We start from the raw sequence: 27,804 nt of genomic DNA, 5'->3' as shown, positions 1-27,804 counted from the left end.
GGACACGGGTTCGTGCCCCGGTCCGGGAAGGTCCCACATGCCGCGGAGCGGCTGGGTCCGTGAGCCATGGCCACTGAGCCTGCACGTCCGGAGCCTGTGCTCCGCAACGGGAGAGGCCACAACAGTGAGAGGCCCACGTACCGCAAAAAAAAAAATACTATATATCAATGGAAATTAATGATCTATGGCTACCCACAACAACATGGATGAATCTCACAAATAACTGTCGGCTACAAAGCCAGACTCAAAGGAATATATATTGTATGGTTTTATTCATATAAAATTTTAAAAGACAATATTTAATTATATATTTACAAGTCAAGATAGTGGAGAAGAGAGAGAGAGAGTAGTAACAGGAAGGGGTAGACCAAGAGAGGGCCTTCTGGAGTGTGCCCAGTTTTCTGTTTCTGAATCTGGTTTAGTACTGCTTCACTGATCTATGTATGTTTTGTAATTTTCTTGTATGTGTTTTGCTTCTTGGAAAAGATTGTATATAAATTAATATGTTAAAACATGATGAACATTTCCAGAGGTTGCCACCAAATCCTCTTTATCATTTGAATTTACTTTTTTTTTTTGAATTTTTTTTTTGAATTTACTTTTTAAACATTTAATTCTAGTCTGATATTTTGGTAACACATTAATAATAAACACCAGAAAATAGTTCATCTGATTCTTTAGTACAAATAAAAATTTTGCTGTGATTCCTGACCAAATTTATAAATCTCAAAAGCAAAATCTCTACAGGCTATGGTCAAACTTCCTCAGAATCATTTGTCAGACAGCATAAGAGTAATAAATAAGCACTTCAGCTTTGGGTTTCTTTCTCAGTTTTATAAATCAGAAAATCTCAGTTTTGATTGGATGAATACCTTACTTTCTAACATTGTCTTCTCCCACCCCAACTCTTTGCCTCTGTAGCTTGAATGTACAACTTTATTCAAATGGACCAAAAAGACTAGGTCCTGCTGAATATGAGTAGAGGTGAGGGGTAAGAGAAGGCCTGCATTTTTAAAAAGTATCATTTCTGATAAGATACATAAATAGATGTCCAGCAGTGATGATGAAAAGAAAATGAGGCTAAAACATTGGATAATCCACTCTCCTGTTGATTCAAAAAATATAAAAATAACAGTGGCTTGCTGTAATTCAACCATGCAGCTGCTCTGAGTCCATTTGTTTAAGGCTTAAATTATTTTTAAAAGCGAAGACAAACTCTTCTCCTTTTTTTTTTTTTTTTTTTTTTTTTTTTTGTGGTATGCGGGCCTCTCACTGCTGCGGCCTCTCCCGTTGCGGAGCACAGGCTCCGGATGCGCAGGCCCAGCGGCCATGGCTCACGGGCCCAGCCGCTCCGCGGCATATGGGATCCTCCCAGACCGGGGCACGAACCCGTATCCCCTGCATCGGCAGGCGGACTCCCAACCACTGCGCCACCAGGGAGGCCCTCTTCTCCTTTTTATGATACCCACTGATGGTTATTACATTAAGATAAATTCAGAATATTAAATCCATTGCTACATTGTTTAGTGCTGTTTCCAAAATGATCATTAAAAATCAATACTCTTTTATTGGATTTCTTTTATTTAATAAATTAAAGAAAAATATTTCTTTACCCACTTTGTTTAGGTACTTTTCTGATGTACAAAAAAAAAAGGTTAAAAACCATCTAGCATTTACATTTATAATTAGATACGCATTACCCACTTAACACACACTTCACAATTATCAGAGCCTTTACAATTTCCAAATGCGTTTTTAAGTGTTATTTTTAAAACCCCTTCTCTTGGGTTTTAATTTGCTTTTCAGATATGAATGCACTTTGTCACTATATCTTCAGGATCATGTATAACTTTTTATATTTCTTATATATGAAAAAATATTAAAGACATTCTGAATTCATCAGTACCCAATAAAGATTTTAAAATTTATTTCTAAATGTGAGAGGGTTTTTGTTGTTGTTTTTCATGCTTGTACAGACCCTGGGCAAGAGACAGAAATAAAAATACGCATCACCTACAAATACACAGATATCTTAGAAATCCTTCTCGAAAGAGCCAAAGGCCTTTATATCATTACTTTTACCTGGAGACCTTTTCTGTTGTTCTCTGACTGTGGTTTTTGGATTCATGTGGATTCTGTTTTACTTCCTCTATCTACAAATAAATGTATATTTAAAAATTATTTTCAGATGGAGATGTGAGAAATTCTAGGTCTGTGGTAGGTTGGTGACCTTGGGCAAGTAACATAGTTGCCCCACTTTGAATTTCTTTTATTTCTTCATCTGTAAAACATGGTTTAGGAGAGCTTACAGGTATAGAATAAAGATGAACAGCATTGCAGATATAAAACCCTTGGCATTTCTCTGGAAAAAAAAATTATGGTGATTGTAAATGCCTGCATGTTTATAGCCCTTTAAAATGAAATATTATTGCATTTTACCCTTGAGCCACCTAAAATCAACCCTGTGACACGGAGCAAGAATCCCTTAACCCCATCCTACAAGTGTTAGAAATGAGGTTTGGAACATCCCTAAATATGTGTACCATGGTTTTAATAACATTCGTAATATCATTAATTTATCAGACTGATATTTTTAAGGGGAAAAGTATGTGGCATTTTCAAACAATGTTCTATAAATAACTTCGAAATTCTTAACATCAAAGTATTTCCATTGTTCATAGGATAAGTACTGAAGTCCCAAACTTGGGCTATTAATAGTTGCATGGGCAGACCTCTGCCAAGCTCTCCATCAACAACTCACAACAATATATCAGGTGCCCTTACCCACTGCTCTACATGTAACCATAAGTATTTGGGCCTTACAGTAAACCTACGAAAAGTGTGTACTACTGACACCTCCATTTTACACGTAAATTCACACCTGTGCACAATGTCACATTGAGTGGGGAATATTTTTCAAACATAGGCAGTTCATGCCTGGTACCTCTGCCTAAAAGCTTCATGATATGAGGGAGTTCTGCAGGTTTCTCTGGCATCTCCTAATATCACCCAATCATTCCATTATGTGTAGATTAAGCTTGGAAATAAAGGGTCTCCAAAATTTGGATATACCTGGCTCCAAATTATGTTTCAGCCTTGTCCTAGAAAACCAGTTATTTCTAAATCATGGCCTTTCACATTCCAGGTACCCTGGCCTGGGTTTTGCCATTGCCCTGTCATTTTCTCTAATGCTTGAGACTTGTTTGCATTTGCATTTCCTCTCACTCTCCTGTCAACCTGAATGTTCTCCTTCACCTACTTTCTGTGTTTGGAACACAAACTAATATTCCAAGGCTCAGTTCAAGCCCAATTGCCTTTGGAAGGCTTCCTTTGCCCTTTGTCCAATCCAGACAAACTTTACTACTTCCTTCTCTGGTCTCCCTTATAGGTTACATCTCACATCACCTGATGCTTTTTTTGAGGAGGTACAGTGGGCAGTAAGAACTTGGACTCCAGGTTCTGACTGCCTGGGTTTGAATACTGACTCTGCTACTTATTATGTGTGTGATTTTGGGCAAGTTAGTTAATTCTTCTGTGGCCTCAATCTGCTCATCTGAAAATGGGATTATAGTAACTTCATAGGGTTGTTGTGTAAGGCTCATTGAAGTTAATTTACATAAAAAGCTTGGAAAGGTGCCTGCTATATAATATGTACTATGCAAATGCTAGCAATTTCTTTCCTTTTCTTCTTGCACTCAAAATTTCACCTGCCTGCTCTGTGAAGACAGGGAGCAGCTATTTCTTATCTATCATTTAATCTTTAGTCCCTAGCACAGTGCTTGATGCATATAAATAAGGTGTTTTCTTTTCTTTTTTTTTTATTTGTGTGTGGTACGCGGACCTCTCACTGCTGTGGCCTCTCCCGTTGCGGAGCACAGGCTCCGGATGCGCAGGCCCAGCGGCCACAGCTCACGGGCCCAGCCGCTCCGTGGCACGTGGGATCCTCCCAGACCGGGACACGAACACCCGCCCCCTGCATCAGCAGGCGGACTCTCAACCACTGCGCCACCAGGGAAGCCCCAATAAGGTGTTTTCTGGTTGCTTGGTGAATGAATAAATAAATGACCATTCATTTATTCAACTAGTCTAGCTTCGGTCTAGCTAGGCTAGGAGGCTCCAGCAATAATGGAACAAACTTATGTGAAATGGTGTCTGTGATTAAATTTTAAATAGTGCAGGACCAAAAAAGCGCTATTCATAAGTGACTATTATCCCAATGTTGATCTATTCATTGGTAGAGTTGTATATTATGAGTGTCTAAAAAAAATACAGCTCAGTGAAATCATGGATTTCTTTCAAAATGCCTATCTTTTTTACTCAAGGATAACATTTTAAACAGCAATGACAGATGCAATGTTCTCTCACACAAGTACAGAGTAATTCATTAACATACATATGAAAGGAAGAAGTCTACATTCAACCTTTACCACCAAAGTCCTTGAGAAATAAAATAAATTCAAAGCAGCTACGAGTGTAGCTTGTAAAAAGTCAAGCTGGTGTTATCATTCAAGAATACCAGGGTGATAACAGGAGCTTTTGATGACTAGACACTTGCTAAATTTGATTTAGGGTTGAGGTTGGGTAGAGGAAGAAGAGAAGAGCTTAAATTAGAATCTATCTGAGAATTTGGAATGACAGAATCTTATGTGGAAGAACTGAAGGAGACTTTTGCAATTAAATAGTTCAAAACATACTTTTGATAAGTCCACAGAGATGACTGACTTGTCTGAGTAACATAGCTGGTTAAAGACAAATTTGATTTAGGAGGATTTTTCATAACAGAGTTTTTTTATATTTGGGCTGCATTTCAGGATGGTTTCATGGTGGGATGATTCAAGGTGAGGCAGACTCTAACAGGCTGAGTCTAATATAAACTCCAAGGGTTCTTTTGAATTTCTGAACATCAGGACAGAAGTTGCAAACAAAAGTCATCAATTATCTAGATGTATTTACCTACAGAGTCTCTCCCATGGACAAGTTAGTTACTGAAAGGCTGTTCATGGTTCATTTGTTCTGAAGGTCAAAGTGGCACTATACAATTGACTGCCAACTGGTAGGAAGCAGAGTTGTTGACACAATTTTATTTTGATGTATAGCTTTGTTCTTACCTATGGAAATTCATATTAGGGCTTCTGGACCCAATTTCTCTGTCAATAAGATCAAATATCTTATATTGAATGTTTAGTGTCTGTCTTACTTTGGGTTCCTTAGAAGCAGAGTCTGATGCAGAGATTCAGGGTGTTGATTTATTGAGGAAGCACTCCCAGGAGAAATGGAGGGATGGAAACTGGATAGAGCAAGGGAAGGGGCTAAGCAAGAAGGTGTCTCAGCTGTTGTCTAGCTCCATCCTGACCCCATGGGGAGCTCTAGGGCATGCATTGAATAACAGGGGCAGCTGTGGGCATTAACAGCTGGGCCCAATGCCCGTTAAAAGGGATCTGGACCCGGCACCAACAGCATCTACCACCAGGCTTATTGTGAAGGTTACTGTCCTACAGATATGACTTATTGTTTCAGCAATGATTATACCAATAGCAAATGAAATAAAGAAAGAAGGTCCACATAATTTGTGTGGGCAGTGTTTGAAAAGGACTGAATACCTTAACACAAAAGCCATAAGTTTTAGAATCTGAACTTTTATACTCAAGTTACAACTGGTTCTCTAACAATATACTTTTTTAAAAGTCCCAATCTCAGTGAGCCTCAGGCTTCTAATCTGTAAAATGGGGACAACAATAGCATCTTCCTCTTATGGTTGTTCCACAGTTCAGGAAAGGTAATATATGTCAAATACCTAAAAGTCTTGAAAACAAGGGAACAGCTGGTCTGGAGAAAGTTTTAAAATGTAAACTAGATTTTTTTATGAGTAACTGTAACAGTCTGAAATATGTAGATGTTTGGCCAACTTGAGAGAGGAAATGAAAATACAAAAAGAAGAATTAGATTTACCATTTCCTGAGTGCCTATAAGGGACCAGGGGTTTCACATTCATTACCTCAGTTAATCCATTTCACTGTCCTATGGATGCTGCTGTAATTCTCATTGTATACATTTCATAAAAGAGGCTTAATATTGTTAAGAGGTGACCTAATATCATACTACTGGTTGTTTTACAGAGATAGTATTTGAACTCAGATCTGTTTGTATTGAAAATATTAGCATTTGACCGCCATTGTTTCGATGTTCAGAAAGGTACAAAAGCCTTTCTAGCAAAATAGACAATGTTGAAAATTTATGAAAGTAGTGGTGAGAACTCAAATTAAGTTGAAGGTGCGGCTCTTGCACTTTAGAAACTTTCCATTTGGTTGGAGACTTGCATTTGGATTCTACTTTTTCTGTGCAAAGAAACAGAACAGATACTTAATAAGGAAAACTTACTCTTTTTTTTGATAATTATGGGAGGAAAAAAGCCAACTGAAATGATTACTTTCATTCCACTGAATTCTGATGATATCCCTTTTTAAAAACTTGTGGTAAAATATGTATAACATAAACTTTACCATTTAAACCATTTTAAGTGTACAATTCTTTAGTATTAAGTACATTTGCATTGTTATATAATCCCCATCCATCTCCAGAATTTTTTAATCAAGCCAAACTAAATCTCTGTACTCATTAAACAATAACTCCCCATTTTCCTTCACCTAATCCATGGAAGCCACCATTCTACTTTCTGTCTAGGAATTTACCTAGTCTACTTACCTCATATAAATGGAATCCTACAATAAGTATCCTTTTGTGTGTGTCTTATTTCACTTAGCAAAATGTTTTCAAGGTTCCTACATGCTGTAGCATGTAATAGAATTTTAAAATTTCCTTTTTAAAGTGGAATAATATTCTGTTGTATGTCTATACCACATTTTGTTAATGCATTTATCTGTTGATGGGCATTTGGGTCCTTTCTGCCTTTTACCAGTTATATATAATGCCACTATTATTGGGTATACAAACATCTGCCTGAGTCCCTTCCATCCTTTGGGGCATTTACCTAGAGGTGGAATTGCTGTGTCGTGGTAATTCTATGTTCAAGTTTTTAAGGAACTGCCATGCTGTCTTCCACAGTAGCTGTACCATTTTACATTCGCACCAGTAATGCACAAGGATTCCAATGTTCTCACATCCTTGCCAATTCTTGTTATTTTCTGCATGTGTGTGTATGTGTGTGTGTGTGTTTAAAATAATAGCCATCCTAATGAGTGTGAAGCAGCATTTTCTGGCTCTGATTTGTATTTCTGTATTGATTAGTGATGTTCAGGATGTTTTCATAGAGAAACAAATTCCCAATTGGATATTTCTCTTCTATTATGTTCTCTCTTTTTCTTTCTGCCTCTCTTCTCTCTGTCTCTCTATTTCTCTGCCTCTCTCTTTTCCTTCCTCTCTTTTTGGAAGAGTAACCTTATTAATGAGATTATGCATAGATTTGCATATGGATACAAATGTAATTTCTTTGAATGAAATTTCAGAAAACCTATTTTGCAAAATTAATATCCTGTATCTCTTAAATGAGATTAGATGAAAGAATTTGTAAGTGGAGTCTTCTGGGCTGTAAGTCATCAACACTTTTTTTTTTTTTTTTTAATAGAAAGCGTTCTACTTTTTTCCATGGTGTATGTCTTGACTTATGGTGTTTTTTTGTTTTTTGTTTTTTTCTTTTTTAAAGGATGTTTTAATTTATTTATTTATTTTTGGCTGCATTGGGTCTTCCTTGCTGCGTGCGGGCTTTCTCTAGTTGCAGTGAGCTGGGGCTACTCTTCACTGTGGTGCATGGGCTTCTCATTGCAGTGGCTTCTCTTGTTGCGGAGCACAGGCTCTAGGCGTGTGGGCTTCAGTAGTTGTGGCACGTGGGCTTAGTAGTTGTGGCTCGTGGGCTTAGTTGCTCCATGGCATGTGGGTTCTTCCCAGACCAGAGCTCGAACCCATGTTCCCTGCATTGGCAGGCGGATTCTTAATGACTGTGCCACCAGGGAAGTCCCCATCAACACTTTTCGATTCATCTTTAAGATCTTTGTGCTCATTTGTACAAAAAGTAAACCACTCAGAGTTGCATAATAGCAGTGGCAAAGCTAGACCTGGTATTTTCACCTTTTGAAAAGAAGTTATTTACTACTTGGAATGAACAACTGACTTAAGTAAGGTGGTGAGAGTACTTATGAAATACAGGAAATGAAGGGAGATACTTTATAGGTGATTAAAATGTGTTGGTTATGTTCAGAGTTGATTCAAGAGATAATTACACTCAACCAAATCTCTCCATGGACCTAGCAGGAAATGTTTCAGGCGTGGGACCACTACAGGTACTGGACACAAAAGGCAGAATAATGTGGTTCTTTTTTTGTTTTTGTTCTTGTTTTCAAGTTTAAGACTTGGAACATAAGATCCTTTAAGTCTGCAAGAGAAAGATCAGCTAATGGATATAGGCCATTCTTCTTTCTGCATGAATAGTAATAGAAACGATTTTAGGGATCAACAGTCACACACCTTCAACTCAAAAAAAGGAAAATTTTGTGAAGAGACAAGAAAGTCAGCAAGGACAGAAGAATTGATTTTCCCGTTCATCCAAATGAAAGCATACAATTTCTTCTTAATTTAAACCTTTCCTCTTTTTTCAGCAAAGAGAAAATATGATTTAACTTTGAAAAAATTCTAGTTACACATATTTTTAAAAGCAGAAAAAAGGTGAGAAAAAATAATGTAGGGGATTAAAAATATATATTTTTTGTTTAAGAAGGGGAACAAAGAGGAGGAAATAGATGGCCATGTAAAGCATAGTGCATTAATTTTCATCATAGGTATTCAGTTATTCAGTTATTTCCAGGGTATAGCAAATAAATGTGCTGTATGTGTTTTCCTTTGCCAGAAAGTGAAATTTATTCTTATGCAATCTGATCCAAATCATGTGTATCTTCTAGGGTTATCACCTATCCTAGTAAGAGATATAATTATTTTGGCAGGATCATTGAAAGTCTATGGAGCAATTGTTTACTTCTGTAAAATAAGTTTCTTATTAGTGTTTTGCTTGCTATTATTTTTCCAAGTGCTGGTCTTAGCTGAAATGCAGAAATCAAGTATTGTGTTTATCTTTACCATAAGGTCCAAGCAGCCATCAGCCTTTGTTCAGATTCCATTTAGCTCTATAAACTTTTGCATTATCCTTTGATTTCTGCAGATATAAATACATTCAGATACACTTAGTAACACTTGTGTGTATGTATACATGTGTATGTATGTATATATAGGACCACATACATATATGTACATATGTATAATGTGTGTATATTTATGACCACATGCATACATATACATATATACATATGTGTGTGTGTATTTTTTTCTGAATATGTTTATATACATATTCAGAAACAGTGCCATCCCTAGAATGCTCAACATAGGGGAACTATGTGTAGAACACGGCATATTTGGAACACAAGACTTGCAATGGGAAACAGACCCAATTGTTAATTTATATATCTAGTGGTGACTAAAGTAGTTCTACAAGGTGGGCTTTGGACATATATTTTGTTTTTTAAATTTCAAAATAATTACTTTTTCAAAGTAATAGAAGCATAGACCTTTTCATGAGGGCTGCAAAGAGTAGCTTCTCACACTTTGGCCCCTGATATATCCTCTGAGGTGGACATGGGTAGGATTGGGTTAGGGAGGGAGTACAAAAGGAGACATTTAAGGCTTCTACTTCATCCATATCAACAGATGTAATTACTTTCAAACAAGGCTTTCCCTGGATCCAATATGAAACATTTCAGCCCCTGGAAGCACTACATAAAAACTATATAAGGAGCATTATGTCTATTGTTCATCTGCTGATGTCCCCAAATGTCCCCAAATATCACCAAGGTAATTATTTGGTTGACATTTTTGTGACGCAGCTGGACATTGTTACAGTTAATATAAAGTCTGCCTTTGGCAGCCACTTTATTTCCACCTACATCAAACTGTGGATGCATGATCACTTTTCCTGGGAGAATACTTGCCTCCCCCAAAAGACATCTCTGCCCTCAGCTTTTGCTTCATGTGCTCTGCATACTAATACCCAATGCAAAAGAAAAAGAGTAATGTATATAATCTTTATCTTAATATGTATATCTGGAACTTTCAGAGATGTTTCTAAATATTATTCACAAAATACAATAACACTGATACTTCCTTCCTTTTTTGAAACAGATTTCAGCTATCCCCAGGAGTCTGAATTCACAAAATGCACACTGTGAAAACTTTTTGCCTCTATAAATTCATATTTGCTCTCAAAGAGCATATGATTGGCAAAGCTGGATTTTTCCTACTATGATTATAATAAAAATATATTTTTAGAAACATAAAGATTATAGATTTTTCCCACAAACTCACATGCAAATTGGAGCTTCGCCTTCTGGCTCAGAATTGTTCCCAGAGGGTTGGTGGCCAGGCACTGGTACGTGCCAATATCTTGATCTGTGCGGGGGCTACTGATTGCCAAACTGCCTCCATCCAACCTGTAGTGATAGCTCATGGTAAAATCAATATCTGTGCCATTTTGCTTCCACCTTCAAGGAAAAAAAAATCAAATCATGTTTCTAATATACAGAGTTGACCACTCTTGTGTTAAACAACATGCACCTGTAATTCCTGAGACTGTTAAAATGAAACAAAACATGGTTATATGTGGATACATCCCACCAGTTTCATCTAAGATAATTGTCTTCATGAGCTCTGTGATATCAATAACTATGTTATTTTGAAGATCTTCTACTCTTTACAAATTATGAACATTCACCCAAATATGTACAAAGAGGCAATAGAACTCTTGACATGAGAAATAAAAAGTAGACATTCAGTCAATAAACCTGGCCGCCCTATTCCTATAGCAGCTTTTCAAATAACATGTGCCATACCTGAACACGCACAACTGATACTGCAAAATTGAATGTCAAAAATGATTTAGGGCCTCCCTGGTGGCGCAGTGGTTAAGAGTCCGCCTGCCGATGCAGGGGATACGGGTTCGTGCCCCGGTCTGGGAGGATCCCATATGCCACGGAGCGGCTGGGCCCGTGAGCCATGGCCGCTGGGCCTGCGCATCCGGAGCCTGTGCTCCGCAACGGGAGAGACCACAACAGTGAGAGGCCCGCATACCGCAAAAAGAAAAAAAAAAAAAAAAAAAAAAATGATTTAGACAGGGCTTCTCTGGTGGTGCAGTGGTTGAGAGTCCGCCTGCCGATGCAGGGGACGCGGGTTCGTTCCCCGGTCCGGAGGGATCCCACATGCCGCGGAGCAGCTGGGCCCGTGGGCCATGGCCGCAGGGCCTGCGCGTCCAGAGCCTGTGCTCCGCAACGGGAGAGGCCACAACAGTGAGAGGCCCGCGTACCACACACACACACACACACACAAAAAAAAAAAAGATTTAGACATAGAAATCCAAGAAAAATATATTAGAAATGGCACAAAGAAAGCCAGCAAAGATTTTACAATGCCAATTTGAGGCTGATAACAAAACAAAAATAACCAGACTACTTTAGAACACGATTGTCTCTGTTAGTCTCTTACTAAGAAAATTAATTTCAGTAGTATTTAGAAATACTGAATATTTTTCAGTATTTCTACAGTATTTAGAGATATTTCAACAGTATTTAGAAATGCCAAACTAAAATTTTACCTTAACAAAAACAAATGCAGTTTGAGAAGTTTTTATTTTAGGCTGCAGAAAGTTTCTTGGCTTACCTATTAGTCAACAATCTTTTTATAGATGAATTAAGTATCAGAAAGGCCTAACAGTTACATTTATTTTCAAAGAACCATAAGATGTTTTAGAAATTGCATTTGGTCATTTTAAGATGAATGAATAGCCAGTAATTATCTTTAACTGGATTCACTTCCCCCACCTTGCAACCCCTAACTTGCATCAAAATATTCAGACATTTTGAAATAAGAATATTACATACTTAAACAGATACATTTCTAGGGCACAAGCTGTGTGTAGTCATATAAAGCATTTAAGAACAGAGATATTTAAACTATTGAATTAAGATAATCAGTCAGAAAAACAAGTGAGTGGCCTCTTCCTATGTAATATAGCCAATTTCCAAATCATATTTTTTTAGGGTCTATGCCAGCTTTGCAGTTTCTTCCCTTATTTTGGTAGAGGTAGCTAACTGTAAGAAAGGAATGACATTTTATAGCATTATTCCAAATGTCATTGACTTTCTTAGGAGTATTCTGAAATGTCCCGTGGAAAAAGTCTGGCAAATATCTACAACAGTAGAAAAGAAATACGGATTTAGGTAATCTTCTACCCTATTAAAGATGAGAAGTGATTGACGAGATATCAAATCATCCAGAGGTTTTGAACAAACTCTGTCACTTTTAAATTATTTAGCCAATTTTTGTGCACCTCAACTTCATTTTAATAAAGGTAGTTGAAAGACAACAGTCAAAAATAGTATATTTCATTTGCCTGAACTATCTGCCAAATTTTTTTCTAGAGAAATTTGTTCGGCCTCTCGTTCTCAATTTCAGAAGAAGAAAATGGAGAAAACTATTTTTTAGGCCTATCTGAAGCCTCAAATATTCTCCTTGCCAGCACTGTAATACTGTCTTACATGGTCTTTTAACCTTTGTGTTCCCTTTCATTTTCAATGCAAAGGCTATACAGCACTTAGTTTGCCAGTTCTCTTTAATTTTGGAATCAATCACTGAAATAACTGCTGTCATCATTATATGCTCCTAATTAATCTCAGTAATTGTTTTTCAACACAAATTCAAAGTTGTTGGCTTAGCTGCAGCAAATGAATATTTCACAGTATCCCCATAATCCTAATCACTATGGTACAATGATTATTAAACTGTGCATATAGATCAAGGGTTCAAGTCGTGGTATGGGCTTTGTCCTAATTAATATGTTTAAATCAATGGAGAAATAGTATTAATGAATTCAGGTGATTGTCATACAAACGTTACGGATAGAATTGCATGCCCAGGAGAATTATCCCATGATGCAAACTAGGAAATATGCTATAGATGATTATTTTAAGCATCTGCCTTAATATCATTAATTCCATGAAACATATGGATTTGAACTAAAATCTTGAACTTTTACTGGTGAACATCCTTCCCTATTGAGTAGTTAAGAATATAATGGCTGGGGGCTATATTTGTTTGCTGACCTGTGATAATGCACGAGTGTGTGTGTGTGTGTGTGTGTGTGTGTGTGTGTGCATGTGAGTGTTTTTCAAAACTGAGCCTTGCTTTAGAATTACATGGAGCACTATTTCTGGGCCCATCCCTAGACCTTTGAAGAACTCCAAAATAAAAATTTTTTTAGTAGTCTCTCTGGGTGATTGTAATGTGTGCTAAATTTGGCTCCATTGACCCTGTGGAAAGACTCCTAGGCCTAGCTTTGACATTCCTTTGCTGTGTATGCTTGTGCAAGTAATGAATTCTCCAAAAGTCATATCCATCAATTATAAAATTTGCACAATAAAAATATCCTGCTTTATCACATGAGGTTGTTAAGAAGATCGAGTGAGGAAATGAATAAAAAGAATAGAAGGGCAGAGTAACTACTTTCATGATTTTTACTCAGAGACCTAGAGCTTCTCCAGACTTAAGAATGTCTTTATGACTGGAGTAGATTAAATTACAGAAAGGAACCTCCTCTTGTGACCAGGTCCAGAGAACATGTGTTAGAAATCCTCTATGACATTCAAAGATAGTGTACCTGATAGAGAGTGTATCCAGTGTAAAAATGATTTATGTGTGTGTTGCTTCATTTTCCCAAATAAAAGATATATTCTGAGCTGGAACTAAGCTCATTACTATCTGATTTTCCTAAACTTTTTAAAGTATAAGCAATCCTACCCAAGTACATTTTTGCATAACCCATTTTCCTTCCCTTTACAAAGCTTCCTGGTTAGATGTTAATTGCCATGTGTTGCCTGGTCTTTTAAAGAATAAAGAGTGATCCTTTCCATGGGAAAACTTCTGTGCCAACTTGCCTGACATCTGTATCTTCTTGTTTTCTACTGAAATCCTGTCTGTGAAGGTGTTGACTCCAACTGTAAGTGACTTTAGAGAAGTTACTTTTAAACTGTTTCCAAAGTTCTGCTTTAAATATTGCTTATTTTCTCCTGTGAGATTTCATTTGCTAAAGGAATTTACTAAAAGGAATAAAACACACACCTTAAAGTCAACTACACCCTCACTTTGTGGATAAGGAATCCAATGCCAGGAGAAAGAAATGATTATTCCAAGGTCACATATGGAATGGATCTAAGTCAAAGGCTCTTTAATACGGCTTCACACTATATCCAAATAACCTCAAATAATGTTAGACTCTGAATCATAAAGATTGTCCCCTATTTCATACACACACACACACACAATCTAAGATGAATACAGTTAACGATGTTTTTCAAAAATAAATTTTAAGTTAGGATCATATTAAAACTAAATTTTTATTTTGTTGTTAATGTGCATTGTCTGAAATACCTCTGCCCTTTGCTTTATTATCAAGAAAATTGGGTCTTAGTCTGACATTTAAGCATTAAAAACTTGGTTTTGTTCTCACTCTTTTTTCAAAGCCTCTTGCCTATGAGTATTTTATACCATGATATCAGAGCCACGCTAAACCTGGTTATGGGGATTGGAAATAAGAAGCTAAATTACTTGTCTTTAGCCTCCTAATTTTTAAGTATGTTAGAAACAGAAGCCATTTCACAACAGTGGAATTTGCAGTCTCTTCATTCAGTGTATTTCTTCATAGATAATATTAGCAAATTGTTGTGAGAACCACTGTTTTATATCTTTCAGCCTGTTATAAGCCAGTAGACATTTTTATATAAGTACATGATTGACTGATGATTTATCTTATTTATACTTAGCAAATGTTTCTTATTTTATAGGGATTCATACTTTTTTTCTCCTTTCTCTAACAAATTCTGTCAATCTTTAGGATCAATCAAATTGGCTTTCAAAAATAAAATTCCAACTTAAACTGTAAGGTGATCCTTAAAAATGTGTTAATCACATTTTTGTATATTTAAGCAAATTTTAAGTTAAGTAAGATAACTCTTTATTTAAGGAAAACAAACCACCAACCATGAACTGAGTGAACCAATTTATAAACTAAGTAATCTTCATCAACCAGATGGACTTTATTGGTTTGGGTGTCCTAAAGATAGGAAAGCTTTAATAAAGTGTAGTAAGACACAGTTTTTCAGCTCTTTTCTTTTAAAAAACAAATTCTGAAGTTCTTTTGACAAAATACAATGTAAAGGAGAGTTGTCTTTAACTTTGTGCATATAAGTCATTTAGCTAGTTAATCTAGACAATCTTAAGATCAAAGTAATTATACATAGAAATTTGGTATTTTTAATGGAACATAAAAATCACACCAAGCCAGCTTATTTTGCCAAAATGGACTGAGATTGTTGCTTTTTGTGTGTGATGATTTAACTTAACTACTAAAAATTCAGACTTTAAAAAAATGCTTTTAAAATCCCAAAGCCACAATAGTGATTTTAATATTTATTCAATTTTTCCTATATTTACACTGCATATGCAGTTCTTACCAACAAAATATCTTTATGATTTATATAAGCATAATATATACATGCATATATTTTTTAATTTGTGAAGTCTACCCACAAGGTGGATCAGATTCTGCCTTTACTGCAATATTCTAAAAACTGAAACACTACAGAACTTTCTGCCTTATTATTTCAGAGGTAATATGTGAGGAGGAAATATATATTTTTCTACTTGCCCAGAATGAAAATTCCTTTTCTGCATTAGATGGTACATAGCTGTCTTCAACATGTTTTTCTAAAACCAGTGCTTTTTGGGTGATGGGACATGTCAGTGGAGCCACAGAAATTAGTCTGATAAAATAAAATTTCCATCTGGATTAATTCCTTTTAGGGAAACATTTTCACAGTCGTTGTATATGGGGCAACTGAGGCAGTGGCTCCAAATTGTGGGGAAGGGAGTACAAAATGAACTTGTGCTTTATAGTCTTTCAAATTGGGGAAACAAACCTTTTCCTGTCCTTTCCCTTTATTTTTTCTTCTTTTCTCCTGTGTTCCTTCCTTTCTTCTTTCCTTCCGTTTTCTTTCTTTCTTTTCCTCTGTCAATTCTCTCCATAACATGGCACTGCATGGCACCAATCTCAAGAATAACTGTTCTAAGCAGACCTAATCAATAAGTCATAATAGTGGTTGCTGCGGGTGGGGGTGGGGTAGTCATCACTTGGCAAGTGCCATGAGGGAACAGTTTGCCATACCAGAAATGTCCATATCTTCATTTGAGTGGTGGGCATGCAGCTGTATACCTATGTAAAAATTCTTTGAGCTGTACACTTCAAATTAAGTCACTTTATTGTGTGTATATTTTACCCCGAAGACAAAGAAAAAAAAAAACAAGCAGTGTGGTACTCAGAAGTAGAACTTTACCTATAATGGGGTGAAGGGTAACCATTAGCAGCACAATTCAGGATGATTTCAGATTTTGACAAATCCAAAGGAAAAATAACATCTTGTGGTTCCTGGGTAAAAATAGGACGGCTCAAACGACCATCACCTGGAAAAAGAAAAGAATTACACCACATGAAAAAACCTGACCCTGTTTTGAATGCAAGTCTAAATTAGACATCAAGTCAATACATAGTTTTAAAAACATTTTATCTTGAAACAATCGCAAACTTATAGAAAATGTTTCAGAAATTGTACAAAAAATTCTTTCTATGCCATTTAAAGTAATTTTGCAAATTTATGCCACATCATCCCAAATAAATTAGTTTATATTTCCTACAAAGGATACAATAAAATGATCAAAATCAAGGAATTAACATTGATTCAATACTAGCATCTAATCTTCAGATCCCATTTCTCCATTTTCCCTAATAAAATCCTTTATAGCAAAAAGATCCAGTAGAGAATCACAGATTTCATTTAGTTGTTTTCTCCTCTTAGTCTCCTTCAATGCAGAGCAATTTCCCAGTCTTTCCTTGGTTTTCCTCACCTTGGTACCTTCGAAAATTACCAGGCACTGATCTGGTAAAGTTTCACTCAATTTGGGCTTATCTGAGTGACGACAGGGTAGGGGTCCTGGTAGGAGCTGTGTGCTGAGGGTATGGGTAATAAAAAGGGTCTATAAAGATTTTAAAAAACAGTAATAAAACCAATGAGAAAACTGGCTCTTATTTTAAAAATTATCACCATGAAAAAGACTGGTCCCCACCAGCCAGAGTGTATTGATCACATTGTCTTGCCATCTTGTCCCTCCATTCCCCTCGCCCACTGGGTGCACCACTTTGTCTGCTGTTTCATTACAGTTAGATTCAGGAATGCTGTGTGCTTCAGATTGTATCCTACCAGATACTGCAGGACTTCTATTTGTCCCATTTCTGCTGAAGTTAACTTTGATTACTTGGTTAATGTGCTGCCTGCCAGACTTCTCCACTATAAAATTGCTTTTTTCCCCCCCTTTATAATTGGTAAACATGTTGTGGTTAGGGACTTTGAGACAATGTAAATATACTGTTCCTTACTGAACATTTAAATGTTTTATTTATATATTTCTATCTGTATGATCTACTCTATCACTGTGAATCCATCGTTTCTTATTTTATTAAAGTTATAATCCATTACTATTTATTTTGATGCCCAAATTGTCAGTGATTTGGCCAGCATGAGCCATTCAAGCTGGTTTCTTCATCTTTTTGACATGTGCCTATCATTCTTTATACTATTCTTTACTTTCTGGTACAAGAAAGTGTTCCAGAATCACCTTGCATTTCTCCTATTCCAGCCATCAAAGTAGTCTTTTGTTTCCCTAAGAAAACATTGTTCCTTTTATTAGAGAATGGTATGTAGAAACCATGATCTGGAACAAAGTGTACTTATTGTTATTGAGGTGTTCTTGCTCTGAGGATTTTCAGTGTGTGCATGTGTGTGTGTGTGTGTAGGTTTTATAGATTATATGTATGAATACATACATATAGATACTTATATGAATTTATAAACACATATGAATACATATAAGTATGCATATGTATAATTTTATATACAGACATATTTATGTAAATATATATATATGTGTGTGTGTGTATATATTCTTATTCCATACTTCTATCTATCTATGGTGATTTATAGTGGGTTTATTACAGGTTTTTTCTGTCTATATATTTTTTTAAAATTTTATTTATTTTTGGCTGTGTTGGGTCTTCGTTGCTGCATTCGGGCTTTCTCTAGTTGTGACGAGTGGGGGCTACTCTTCGTTGCAGTGTGCGGGCTTCTCCTTGTGGTGGCTTCCCTTGTTGCAGAGCGCAGGCTGTAGGCACGCTGGCTTCAGTAGTTGCAGCATGCAGGCTCAGTAGTTGTGGCTTGCGGGCTGTAGAGCACAGGCTCAGTAGTTGTGGCTCATGGACTTAGTTGCTCCACGACATGTGGGATCTTCCCAGACCAGGGATTGAACCCGTGTCCCCTGCATTGATAGGTGGATTCTTATCCACTGAGCCACCAGGGAAGTCCTCTGTCTATATTTTTAACTCCCTATTCCAGCTGTGAGAACCCTGGTTTCCACTATTCTCAGTGTATTTATGAATTTGTTCAATCTCCTTGTATGTAACTAACCTCCAGTTACTGTCACCACCTTCTCCCCTTTGTGAAGCTCCTCTTCACCCTGTACAGATTCTGATACCTGCTGCAAGTTTTACTCCCATACCTTCCTTGACACCACTTGCAAGCTGTCTCCTACCTCCTCACCTCACTCATGTTCTGACCCTGTGCACGGTCTCCCTCCTGTGTGGATGCTGTCTTTCCTCTTGACCTCTGACACTCTGTGCATGGTTATATTCCAAATTGGATAACTTTCTCACATCCTTGAGGATCTAACACCTCACCCTGGAATGCCCTTTCCCTGTGGAGACTCTGTCCTCACTCGCTTAGCTTCCAGGTTTCTACCTTCACCACCCTCTCCTGGCAATGGAACCCTCCTCAGGCTTCTTAGACTCTGGTAGCCTGTGCCAGGCCACCTCAGTAAGGGCATGCCCTTCTCACCTTCCTCGGGCTCTGCCACTCCACTGGGCCACCGCTGCCTTACCCCTTGTCCTGCATGCCTTTCTCACCACTCTTAGGTTCCAACAACTCATGCTGGGCTACTGTGGTGCTCATCTTCCACATTCATGTGGATGCCTACCTTACTGAGCCCCACTTCATGGCATTTGGACTGAATTGCTAAGAAAGAAAGATTTGGAGGAAAGGAGGAGGAAGAGTTCAGTACTTACGTTTTAGGTGAAATTCTGTGTTTTTTAAATGTGCAAATGAATACATAAAGCTAAAATCTCATCATGTTAGGATTTAATTTTAGGACACCCAGTCCAGAACTCTAGTAGTTGTACCTGAGGGTCATGTAGGAGCATGTCATTTCCTCTGATACCAATCACAGCTCTAGAGAATCTCAAAGTTGGTAGGTCTTTTGTAGACCATTCAGGCCAGACTTCTTGGTCTGGAAAGACAATAGAGCTAGTGGTCAATAGCATGTGCCCTTGAATCAAATGGGCTTCAGTGGATTTGTGAAATTTGCAGTATCTTCGTTGACAAAATAGATAGACTCTGTATATCAGATGGTTATTTTGAGATTTAATAACATATTACTATAAAGTATATCACATTGTGCCTGGTACATGTAAATGTATAATCATCAAATTGTGAAAATTACCATCACTATTGTCATCATCATCATCATCCTTATTATTATTACACACAGGGAAACTAAAACCCAGGAAGTTGAATCATCTTTTCCAAATTCACCATCTGCTTTGAGAGATAGGGAGGAAGTTAAACTTAGGCATCTTGATTCTCTCACTGTTTTCACCATCCACTCAGATCTATTTCTTTCTTCCAGAATATTTGCACCCAGGTAAAATATTAATTTAGTAATTTTATCTTAAATTGTAATTTTAGTATACTCCATTATTTACCTAGAAGTACAGACAGTTATTAGCTGTATAATGCTGGACAAGTTATAACTGTTAACTATAAAGTAGCAATACATCTTACATCTTTGTTTTTTTGTAAAGGCTGATTGAGAAAGAGTGAGTTAAACATGTAATACAGACTTTCCTTACTCTAGTACCTAATGAAATGCACAAGGAATTATAAATATAAATAAACAACAAACAAATTAACAGTCTGAATAAGAAAAGGGACAAATTACAATGCCTTTGGCTTAAAAATAATCAAAAGAAACAAAGAAACAACAGAAAAAAACATTTGTGCATAAGAAGAGTTTGTCCAGCCTCAGAGGGGCGAAAGAGTTCTTGATGTCTTAACCTCATCCCTAACCTCTGTGAGATTTACTGGTGAAATGACAAAATTCTGAGAATTCTCATAGCAACCTCCAATTCTGGAGTTAAGCAGATTTGTATATACTTGCATACTGTGTTTTAATCTGTTTTCTCTTCTGGCTGAAGAGAGGAGTAGACAGGGCTCCTGGAGAAAAAAGAGTGAAGCAGAGAAGCATGAATAGTAAAGCTGACTCTGTTTCACAAACTAATAGTTTCACGCCTATATATTCACTTGGTAAAATCTCTAAAGCCCAACCTAAAAATGATGCATTTCCCCAATAAAGTATACCTATGACTCTTCCACCAATAATCTTGCTACAAACCACTAAAAAAAAAAAAAAAAAAAAGACCTTAAAATAGAAGCACCCAGATATTCTGCTAAAGGCTGAACTTCCCACAATCCCAGTATTCCTTCAGGCTACAAAATGGGGGTACTCATGATATGTGGGTATTCAGCCTCCAAAATGGAGCTAAAAGGAAGAAATCAAACAGTTCCCTGATATGATGAGAAGAACGTTTAAAATTATCCCTTTCTATAAAGGAATGACTGAGTTGTCTGCACACAGTTCCTCAAGTATGAGCAAATGAAAAGAAGTGGAATAGTAAGTATGGAAATGTATTGCAACAATAAAAGTGAAAAACATAGCATGCCAACGATAGACAAAATATCCAATCTAGAGGAAAATATAACTCAAGGAATCCTAGGAAATTTCTCAAAATTTTTCACACAGTAGAGTAAGAACCTGAATTCAAAAAATGTAACTCAGTGGCAAGATGAAAAAGACAAACTATAGAATCAGATAAATTAGGATGTAACTTAAACATAAAAATTGCAACCAAAAGAGCATCATTAAAGAATTAATAAATCAACTAAAATAAGCAAGAAACAAAACAGATACCTACTAAAAGTCAAATTACTGACATAAAGAGAAGATTAGAGATAACTGTGATGAATGCAATTAAAAAAACACAGATAAGAGGAAAGAGAAGGTAATGGATAAGAAAGATAGATAAAAGATGATCCAACGTAAAGATCCTTGATGTCACTGAGACAAACAAATGTATTGAAATATATCAGCAAGAAAATTTCCTGTGAATTGAAAGAATACACCACATTCCAGAGACATTTTAATTTAGAGAGAGGACTTAACACCAACGCACATGTTAGTTAAGTGACTGATGTTCAAACTTAAAGAAAGACTTTGCAAGAAGACCAGGTTGAAACAGAAAATTACTTAAAAGAGTGAAAGATAAAATCAGATTAATTTCAGACTTTATAATAGTAGCATTAGCATTCTATACCAGAAGACAGTGAGGGAAAGTCTACAGTATTCTGAATAAAAGGGTGACTTGACTGTTATTACCCACTGATATAGCTTTCGAATCTAATGGCATTCAACATTCTTTAACATCAAAAAACAAACAAAAAACCCTCAGGGAATATAACATAAATGACCACTCTTAAAGAAATGACTTAACAATGAAATCTATCGAGGTAAAAATGAACCAATATACAGATCTCAAGAAAGAAGGAGGAATAGGATGCACAATGAATACATTTAAATATAAAACTACCACTTAAGGGCCTCCCTGGTGGCGCAGTGGTTGAGAGTCCACCTGTCGATGCAGGGGACGCAGGTTCATGCCCCGGTCTGGGAGGATCCCACATGCTGTGGAGCAGCTGGGCCCGTGAGCCATGGCCGCTGAGCCTGTGTGTCCAGAGCCTGTGCTCCGCAACGGGAGAGACCACAACAGTGAGAGGCCCGCATACCGCAAAGAAAACACAAAAAACAAAAAAAACCTACCACTTAAGAACATGTTGGTTTTAGTTATAGAATAGAATATGAATGCCATAAACTTGGATAATATAAAAATAACAGTATAAACAGAAAAATGAGGGATGGGTAAAAGAATATAGTTTGAAATGTGAGTGCTAATATTATCTTCTTTCATAGCAAAAATTCAAGTGGAATATGAGGGGGGTTTTTTTGTTTGTTTTTTTCATAGATCTTTATAATTTAAACATTTTCAACCACCTTCCTCGCCCCCTAAAAAGAAAACCTGGCTGAAATATTAAGCACCGTGCTATGCACAAAATAGACAACAAATGTTAATTTATCTTCCTTTACCTTCACTCAGAGAAAAGCTCTGTTCAATCTTCGTATAATTTAAATTAAGGGTATAACTTGACTTAATAATATTTTATATTTGGAAGAGTAATTTGTAGTTTTCCAAGGAGTTTTACATGCACCAAGTAACAAATTAAGTTCCTGTGACACGTTTTATGAGACATACATCTCCATTCCCATTTGACAGATGAAGAACTTGAGACGAATAGAATCAGGCATTTTCTAACAAACTTTGGTTCATTTTGAAAGACAGAAAAGCTTGGTCTTGGTGAATTATCAACAGTCCATATCTTATTTAGTCATTTATATTTGTTGTTATCAAATTTTTAAGAGCTTGAATTCATACGAGTAAAACGTCTAGCTTTTGTCAACTAATTGTTTAGTCTCTTGTGGTAAATCCTTAGATTTTTTTCATACTGCAATGAAATGATTAAATAATAGCAGACTTTTGTTGCTTTGCCTACAGTGTCAGAAAGCAAGGACAACATGAGCTTTCTGTACAAGAAGAGCTGAAACCATGTGACAATATAATATCAAAAGCAAGAAATCAAAAATGCTTTTTAAGTACCTTTTCTTTAAAAGTGCACTAGACCTTAGGAAAAGTGTCGGTATTTTGAGCAATAAGTGATTAAATAATTGTATTGACAACACCTACTGCTATAAAATCACCTACAATATAATGCTACACAATAAGAAATGTTTTACTTGGCAATAAAGGAAGAACTTTGCAATAGAGGAATGTTGAAAAGTAAATAATTTTAAATGACAATTAAAAGCAAATTATACAGTGTTATTGAAAATTCATGTAGGGTTCTGCCCCATTTTTCTTCCTTTTTATCTTCCATGGAGTTAAAAAAAAATTAGTCATATGAGCTGACTCCAATACTGGATCAAACTACCAGAATCTAAAGTTCATTGTCATCCCCCTGAATGCAAAAAACTTTTAATTATATCGACGGCAGTCACATTTTGTCATTTCTGAACAGTTCATGAACATCTTTATGGAGAATCATCTCTTAACTGATAGGAATAGGCCCTTAAATTCGTATTTTTTTAATTCACCTCATTCTTATGGCCATGAATGACTGGACAAAAGGTGAATATGTCCTGCTCGGCTGCTGTACTTCTCTCTCCTGGGAATTAGGAAATGAAATGAAGAGGTTCTTAGTTTCTGATTGTTACTTGAATAGAGAGGAGTTTCTTCAGGATTATTAGAGCCTCTGTCTTCCATAAAACTTGTTAAGAGTTAAGAGAATGCTAGTCTAGAAGGACCCTCAAGATGCCAGAGGAGTAAGACGTGGAGATCACTTTCCTCCCCACAGCTACTTAAAAAATACATCTACATGTGGAACAACTCCTACAGAACACCTACTGAATGTGGCATAAGACCTCAGACTTCCCAAAAGGCAAGAAACTCCCAGCGTACCTGGGTAGGGCAAAAGAAAAAAGAGGGCTTCCCTGGTGGCGCAGTGGTTGGGAGTCCACCTGCCGATGCAGGGGACGCGGGTTCATGCCCCGGTCCGGGAGGATCCCACATGCCGTGGAGCAGCTGGGCCCGTGGGCCATGGCCGCTAAGCCTGCACATCCGGAGCCTGTGCTCCGCAGCGGGAGAGGCCACAACAGTGAGAGGCCCGCATACCACAAAAGAAAAAGAAAAAAGAGAGACAAAAGAATAGGGACGGGACCTGCACCTAGGGGAGGGAGCTGTGAAGGAGGAAAAGTTTTCACACACTAGGAAACCCCTTCGCTTGCAGAGAAGGGGGGTGAGTGGTGGGGGGAAGCCATGGAGGAGAGCGCAGCAACAGGGGTGCAGAGGGCAAAGCAGAGAGATTCCCGCACAGAGGATCGGTGCCGACCAGCACTCACCAGCCTGAGAGACTTGTCTGCTCACCCGCCAGTGTGGGTGGGTGCTGGGAGCTGAGGCTCTGACTTTGGAGGTCAGATCCCAGGAAGAGGACTGGGGTTGGCTGCGTGAACACAGACTGAAGGGGGCTAGTGCACCACAGTTAGCCTGCAGGGAGTCCGGGAAAAAGTCTGGAGCTGCCTAAGAGGCAAGAGACGATTGTTTCAGGGTGCGCAAGGAAAGGGGATTCAGACCACCGCCTAAATGAGCTTCAGAGACGGGCTCGAGCCACAGCATTAAACACAGACACAAGAGACAGTCATGAGACGCTAAGGCTGCTGTTGCAGCCACCAAGAAGCCTGAGTGCAAACACAGGTCATTATCCACACCTCCTTTCCTGGGAGCCTGTGCAGCCCAACACTGCCAGGGTCCCATGATCCAGGGACAACTTCCCTGGGAGGACACAGGGCACAGCTCAGGCTGTTGCAATATCATGCCGGCCTCTGCCGCTGCAGGCTCGTCCCACATTCCGTACCCCTCCCTCTCCCCCGGCCTGACTGAGCCAGAGCCCCCTAATCAGCCGCTCCTTTAACCCCCTCCTGTCAGGGTGAAGATCAGACACCAGAGAATGACCTACCTGCAGTGGTGGGGCCAAATCCAAAGCTGAACCCCAGGAGCTGTGCAAACAAAGAAGAAAAAGGGAAGTTGCTCCATGCAGCCTCAGAAGCAGCAGATTAAATTTCCACAATCAACTTGATGTACCCTGCATCTGTGGAATACCTGAATAGACAACAAATCATCCCAAAATTGAGGCGGTGGACTTTGGGAGAAACTGTACACTTGCGGTTTCCTGTACGCTACTGATGAGTTTCTAATTTATATGGTTATCTTAGTTTAATTTTTAGTGCTTGTTATCACTCGTGGATTTCTTTATTGGTTTGGTTGCTCTCTTCTTTTTTTTATTATTATTTTATTTCTATTTTATTTTATTTTTTATTTTAATGATATTTAAATATTTTTAATTTTAATAACTTATTTATTTATTTATTTTTCTTTCTTTTTTTCTCCCTTTTCTTCTGAGCTGTGTGGCTGACAGGGCCTTGGTGCTCTGGCCTGGTGTCAGGCCTTAGCCTCTTAGGAGGGACAGCCGAGTTCAGGACATTGGACTACCAGAGAACTCCTGGCCCCACTTAATATCAAATAGCAAGAGCTCTCCCAGAGATCTCTATCTCAATGCTAAGACCCAGCTCCACTCAACGACCAGCAATCTCCACTGCAGGACACCGCATACCAAACAACTAGCAAGAAAGGAACACAACCCCACCCATCAGCAGAGAAGCTGCCTAAAATCACACTACATTCACAAGCACCCCAAAACACCACTGGACGTGGTCTTGCCCATCAGAAAGACAATATCCAGCCTCATCCACAGAACACAGGCACCAGTCCCCTCCACCAGGAAGCCTACGCAGCCCACTGAACCAATCTTAGCCACTGGGGGCAGACATCAAAAACAATCGGAACTACAAACCTGCAGCCTGTGAAAAGGAGACCCTAAACACACTGAGTTAAGCAAAATGAGAAGACAGAGTAATATGCAGCAGATGAAGGAGCAAGGGAAAAGCCCACCAGACCAAACAAATGAAGAGGAAATAGGCAGTCTACCTGAAAAAGAATTCAGAGTAATGATAGAACACATGATCTAAAATCTTGGAAATAGAATAGAGAAAATACAAGAAATGTTTAAGAAGGACCGAGAAGAACTAAAGAGCAAACAAACAATGATGAACAACACAATAAATGAAATGAAAATTTTTCTAGAAGGAATCAATAGCAGAATAACTGAGACAGAAGAACGGATAAGTGACCTGGAAGATAGATAGTGGAAAAAACTACCGCAGAGCAGAATAAAGAAAAAAAGAATGAAAAGAATTGAGGACTGGGCCTCCCTGGTGGCGCAGTGGTTGAGAGTCCGCCTGCCGATGCAGGGGACACGGGTTCGTGCCCCGATCCCGGAGGAACCCACATGCCGCGGAGCGGCTGGGCCCGCGAGCCATGGCCGCGGAGCCTGTGTGTCCGGAGCCTGTGCTCCGCAACGGGAGAGGCCACAGCAGTGAGAGGCCCGCGTACAGCAAAAAAAAAAAAAAAAAAAAAAAAAAAAAAAAAAAGAATTGAGGACTGTCTCAGAGACCTCTGTGAAAACATTAAATGCACCAACATTTGAATTATAGGGGTCCCAGAAGAAGAAGAGAAAAAGAAAGGGACTGAGAAAATATTTGAAGATATTATAGTTGAAAACTTCCCTAATATGAGAAAGGAAATATTCATTGAAGTCCAGGAAGTGCAGAGAGTCCCATACAGGATAAATTCAAGGATAAACACACCAAGACACATATTAATCAAACTATCAAAAATTAAATACAAAGAAAAAATACTGAAAGCAACAAGGGGAAAGCAACAAATAACATACAACGGAATCCCCATAAGGTTAACAGCTATCTTTCAGCAGAAACTCTGCAAGCCAGAAGGGAGTGGCAGGATATATTTAAAGTTTTAAAAGGGAAAAAGCCTACAACCAAGATTACTCTACCCAGCAAGGATCTCATTCAGATTTGACAGGGAAATTAAAAACTTTACAGACTAGCAAAAGCTAAGAGAATTCAGCACCACGAAACCAGCTTTACAACACATGCTAAAGGAACTTCTCTAGACAGGAAGTATAAGAGAAGGAAAAGACCTACAATAACAAACCCAAAGAATTAAGAAAATGGTAATAGGAACATACAGATTGATAATTACCTTAAATGTAAATGGATTAAGTGCTCCAACCAAAAGACATACACTGGCCAAATGGATACAAAAATAAGACCTGTACATATGCTGTCTACAAGAGCCCTATTTCAGACCTAGGGACACATACAGACTGAAAATGAAGGGATGGAAAAAGATATTCCATGCATATGGAAATCAGAAGAAAGCTGGAGTAGCAATGGAGAAAGATGGAGTTAATTAATATTTATAGGACATTCCATTCAAAAAAACCCAGAATACACTTTCTTCTCAAGTGCTCATGGAACATTCTCCAGGATAGATCATATCTTGGGTCACAAATCAAGGCTAGGTAAATTTAAGTAAACTGAAATCGTATCAAGTATCTTTTCTGACCATAACACTATGAGATTAGACATCAACTACAGGAAAAACACTACAAAAAATACATACACATGGAGGCTAAACAATATGCTACTAAATAACCAAGAGATCACTGAAGACATCAAAGAGGAAATTAAAAAAATACCTAGAAACAAATGACAATGAAAACATGATGACCCAAAACCTACGGGATGTAGCAAAAGCAGTTCTAAGAGGGAAGTTTATGGCAATACAATCCTACCTCAAGAAACAAGAAAAATCTCAAATAAAGAACCTAACCTAACACCTAAAACAAATAGAAAAAGATCAAAAAACCCCCAAAAGTTAGCAGAAGGAAAGAAATCATA

General features: G+C 37.7%; 1 protein-coding gene across 4 annotated transcripts in view; it reads right to left on the bottom strand.

Moving 5' to 3' along the window:
* CNTN6 (contactin 6) overlaps positions 1 to 16,558 on the bottom strand; it is a 155,405-nt gene extending 138,847 nt beyond the window's left edge. For all 4 annotated transcript variants that reach the window (XM_060109746.1, XM_060109747.1, XM_060109749.1 and 1 more), the window contains exons 1-2: positions 16,437 to 16,558; positions 10,363 to 10,538 (exon numbers count right to left, since the gene is read on the bottom strand). In XM_060109746.1, the coding sequence (XP_059965729.1) occupies positions 10,363 to 10,504 (142 nt within the window). In that variant the 5' untranslated portion in view covers positions 10,505 to 10,538; positions 16,437 to 16,558. The remainder of the gene's footprint in view (positions 1 to 10,362; positions 10,539 to 16,436) is intronic.
* Positions 16,559 to 27,804: the final 11,246 nt, after the last annotated feature.

This window comes from Mesoplodon densirostris, chromosome 10, assembly GCF_025265405.1.
Source record: "Mesoplodon densirostris isolate mMesDen1 chromosome 10, mMesDen1 primary haplotype, whole genome shotgun sequence".
In the NCBI taxonomy this organism is placed as follows: domain Eukaryota; kingdom Metazoa; phylum Chordata; class Mammalia; order Artiodactyla; family Ziphiidae; genus Mesoplodon; species Mesoplodon densirostris.
This window is presented reverse-complemented; position numbering and strand designations above follow the sequence as displayed.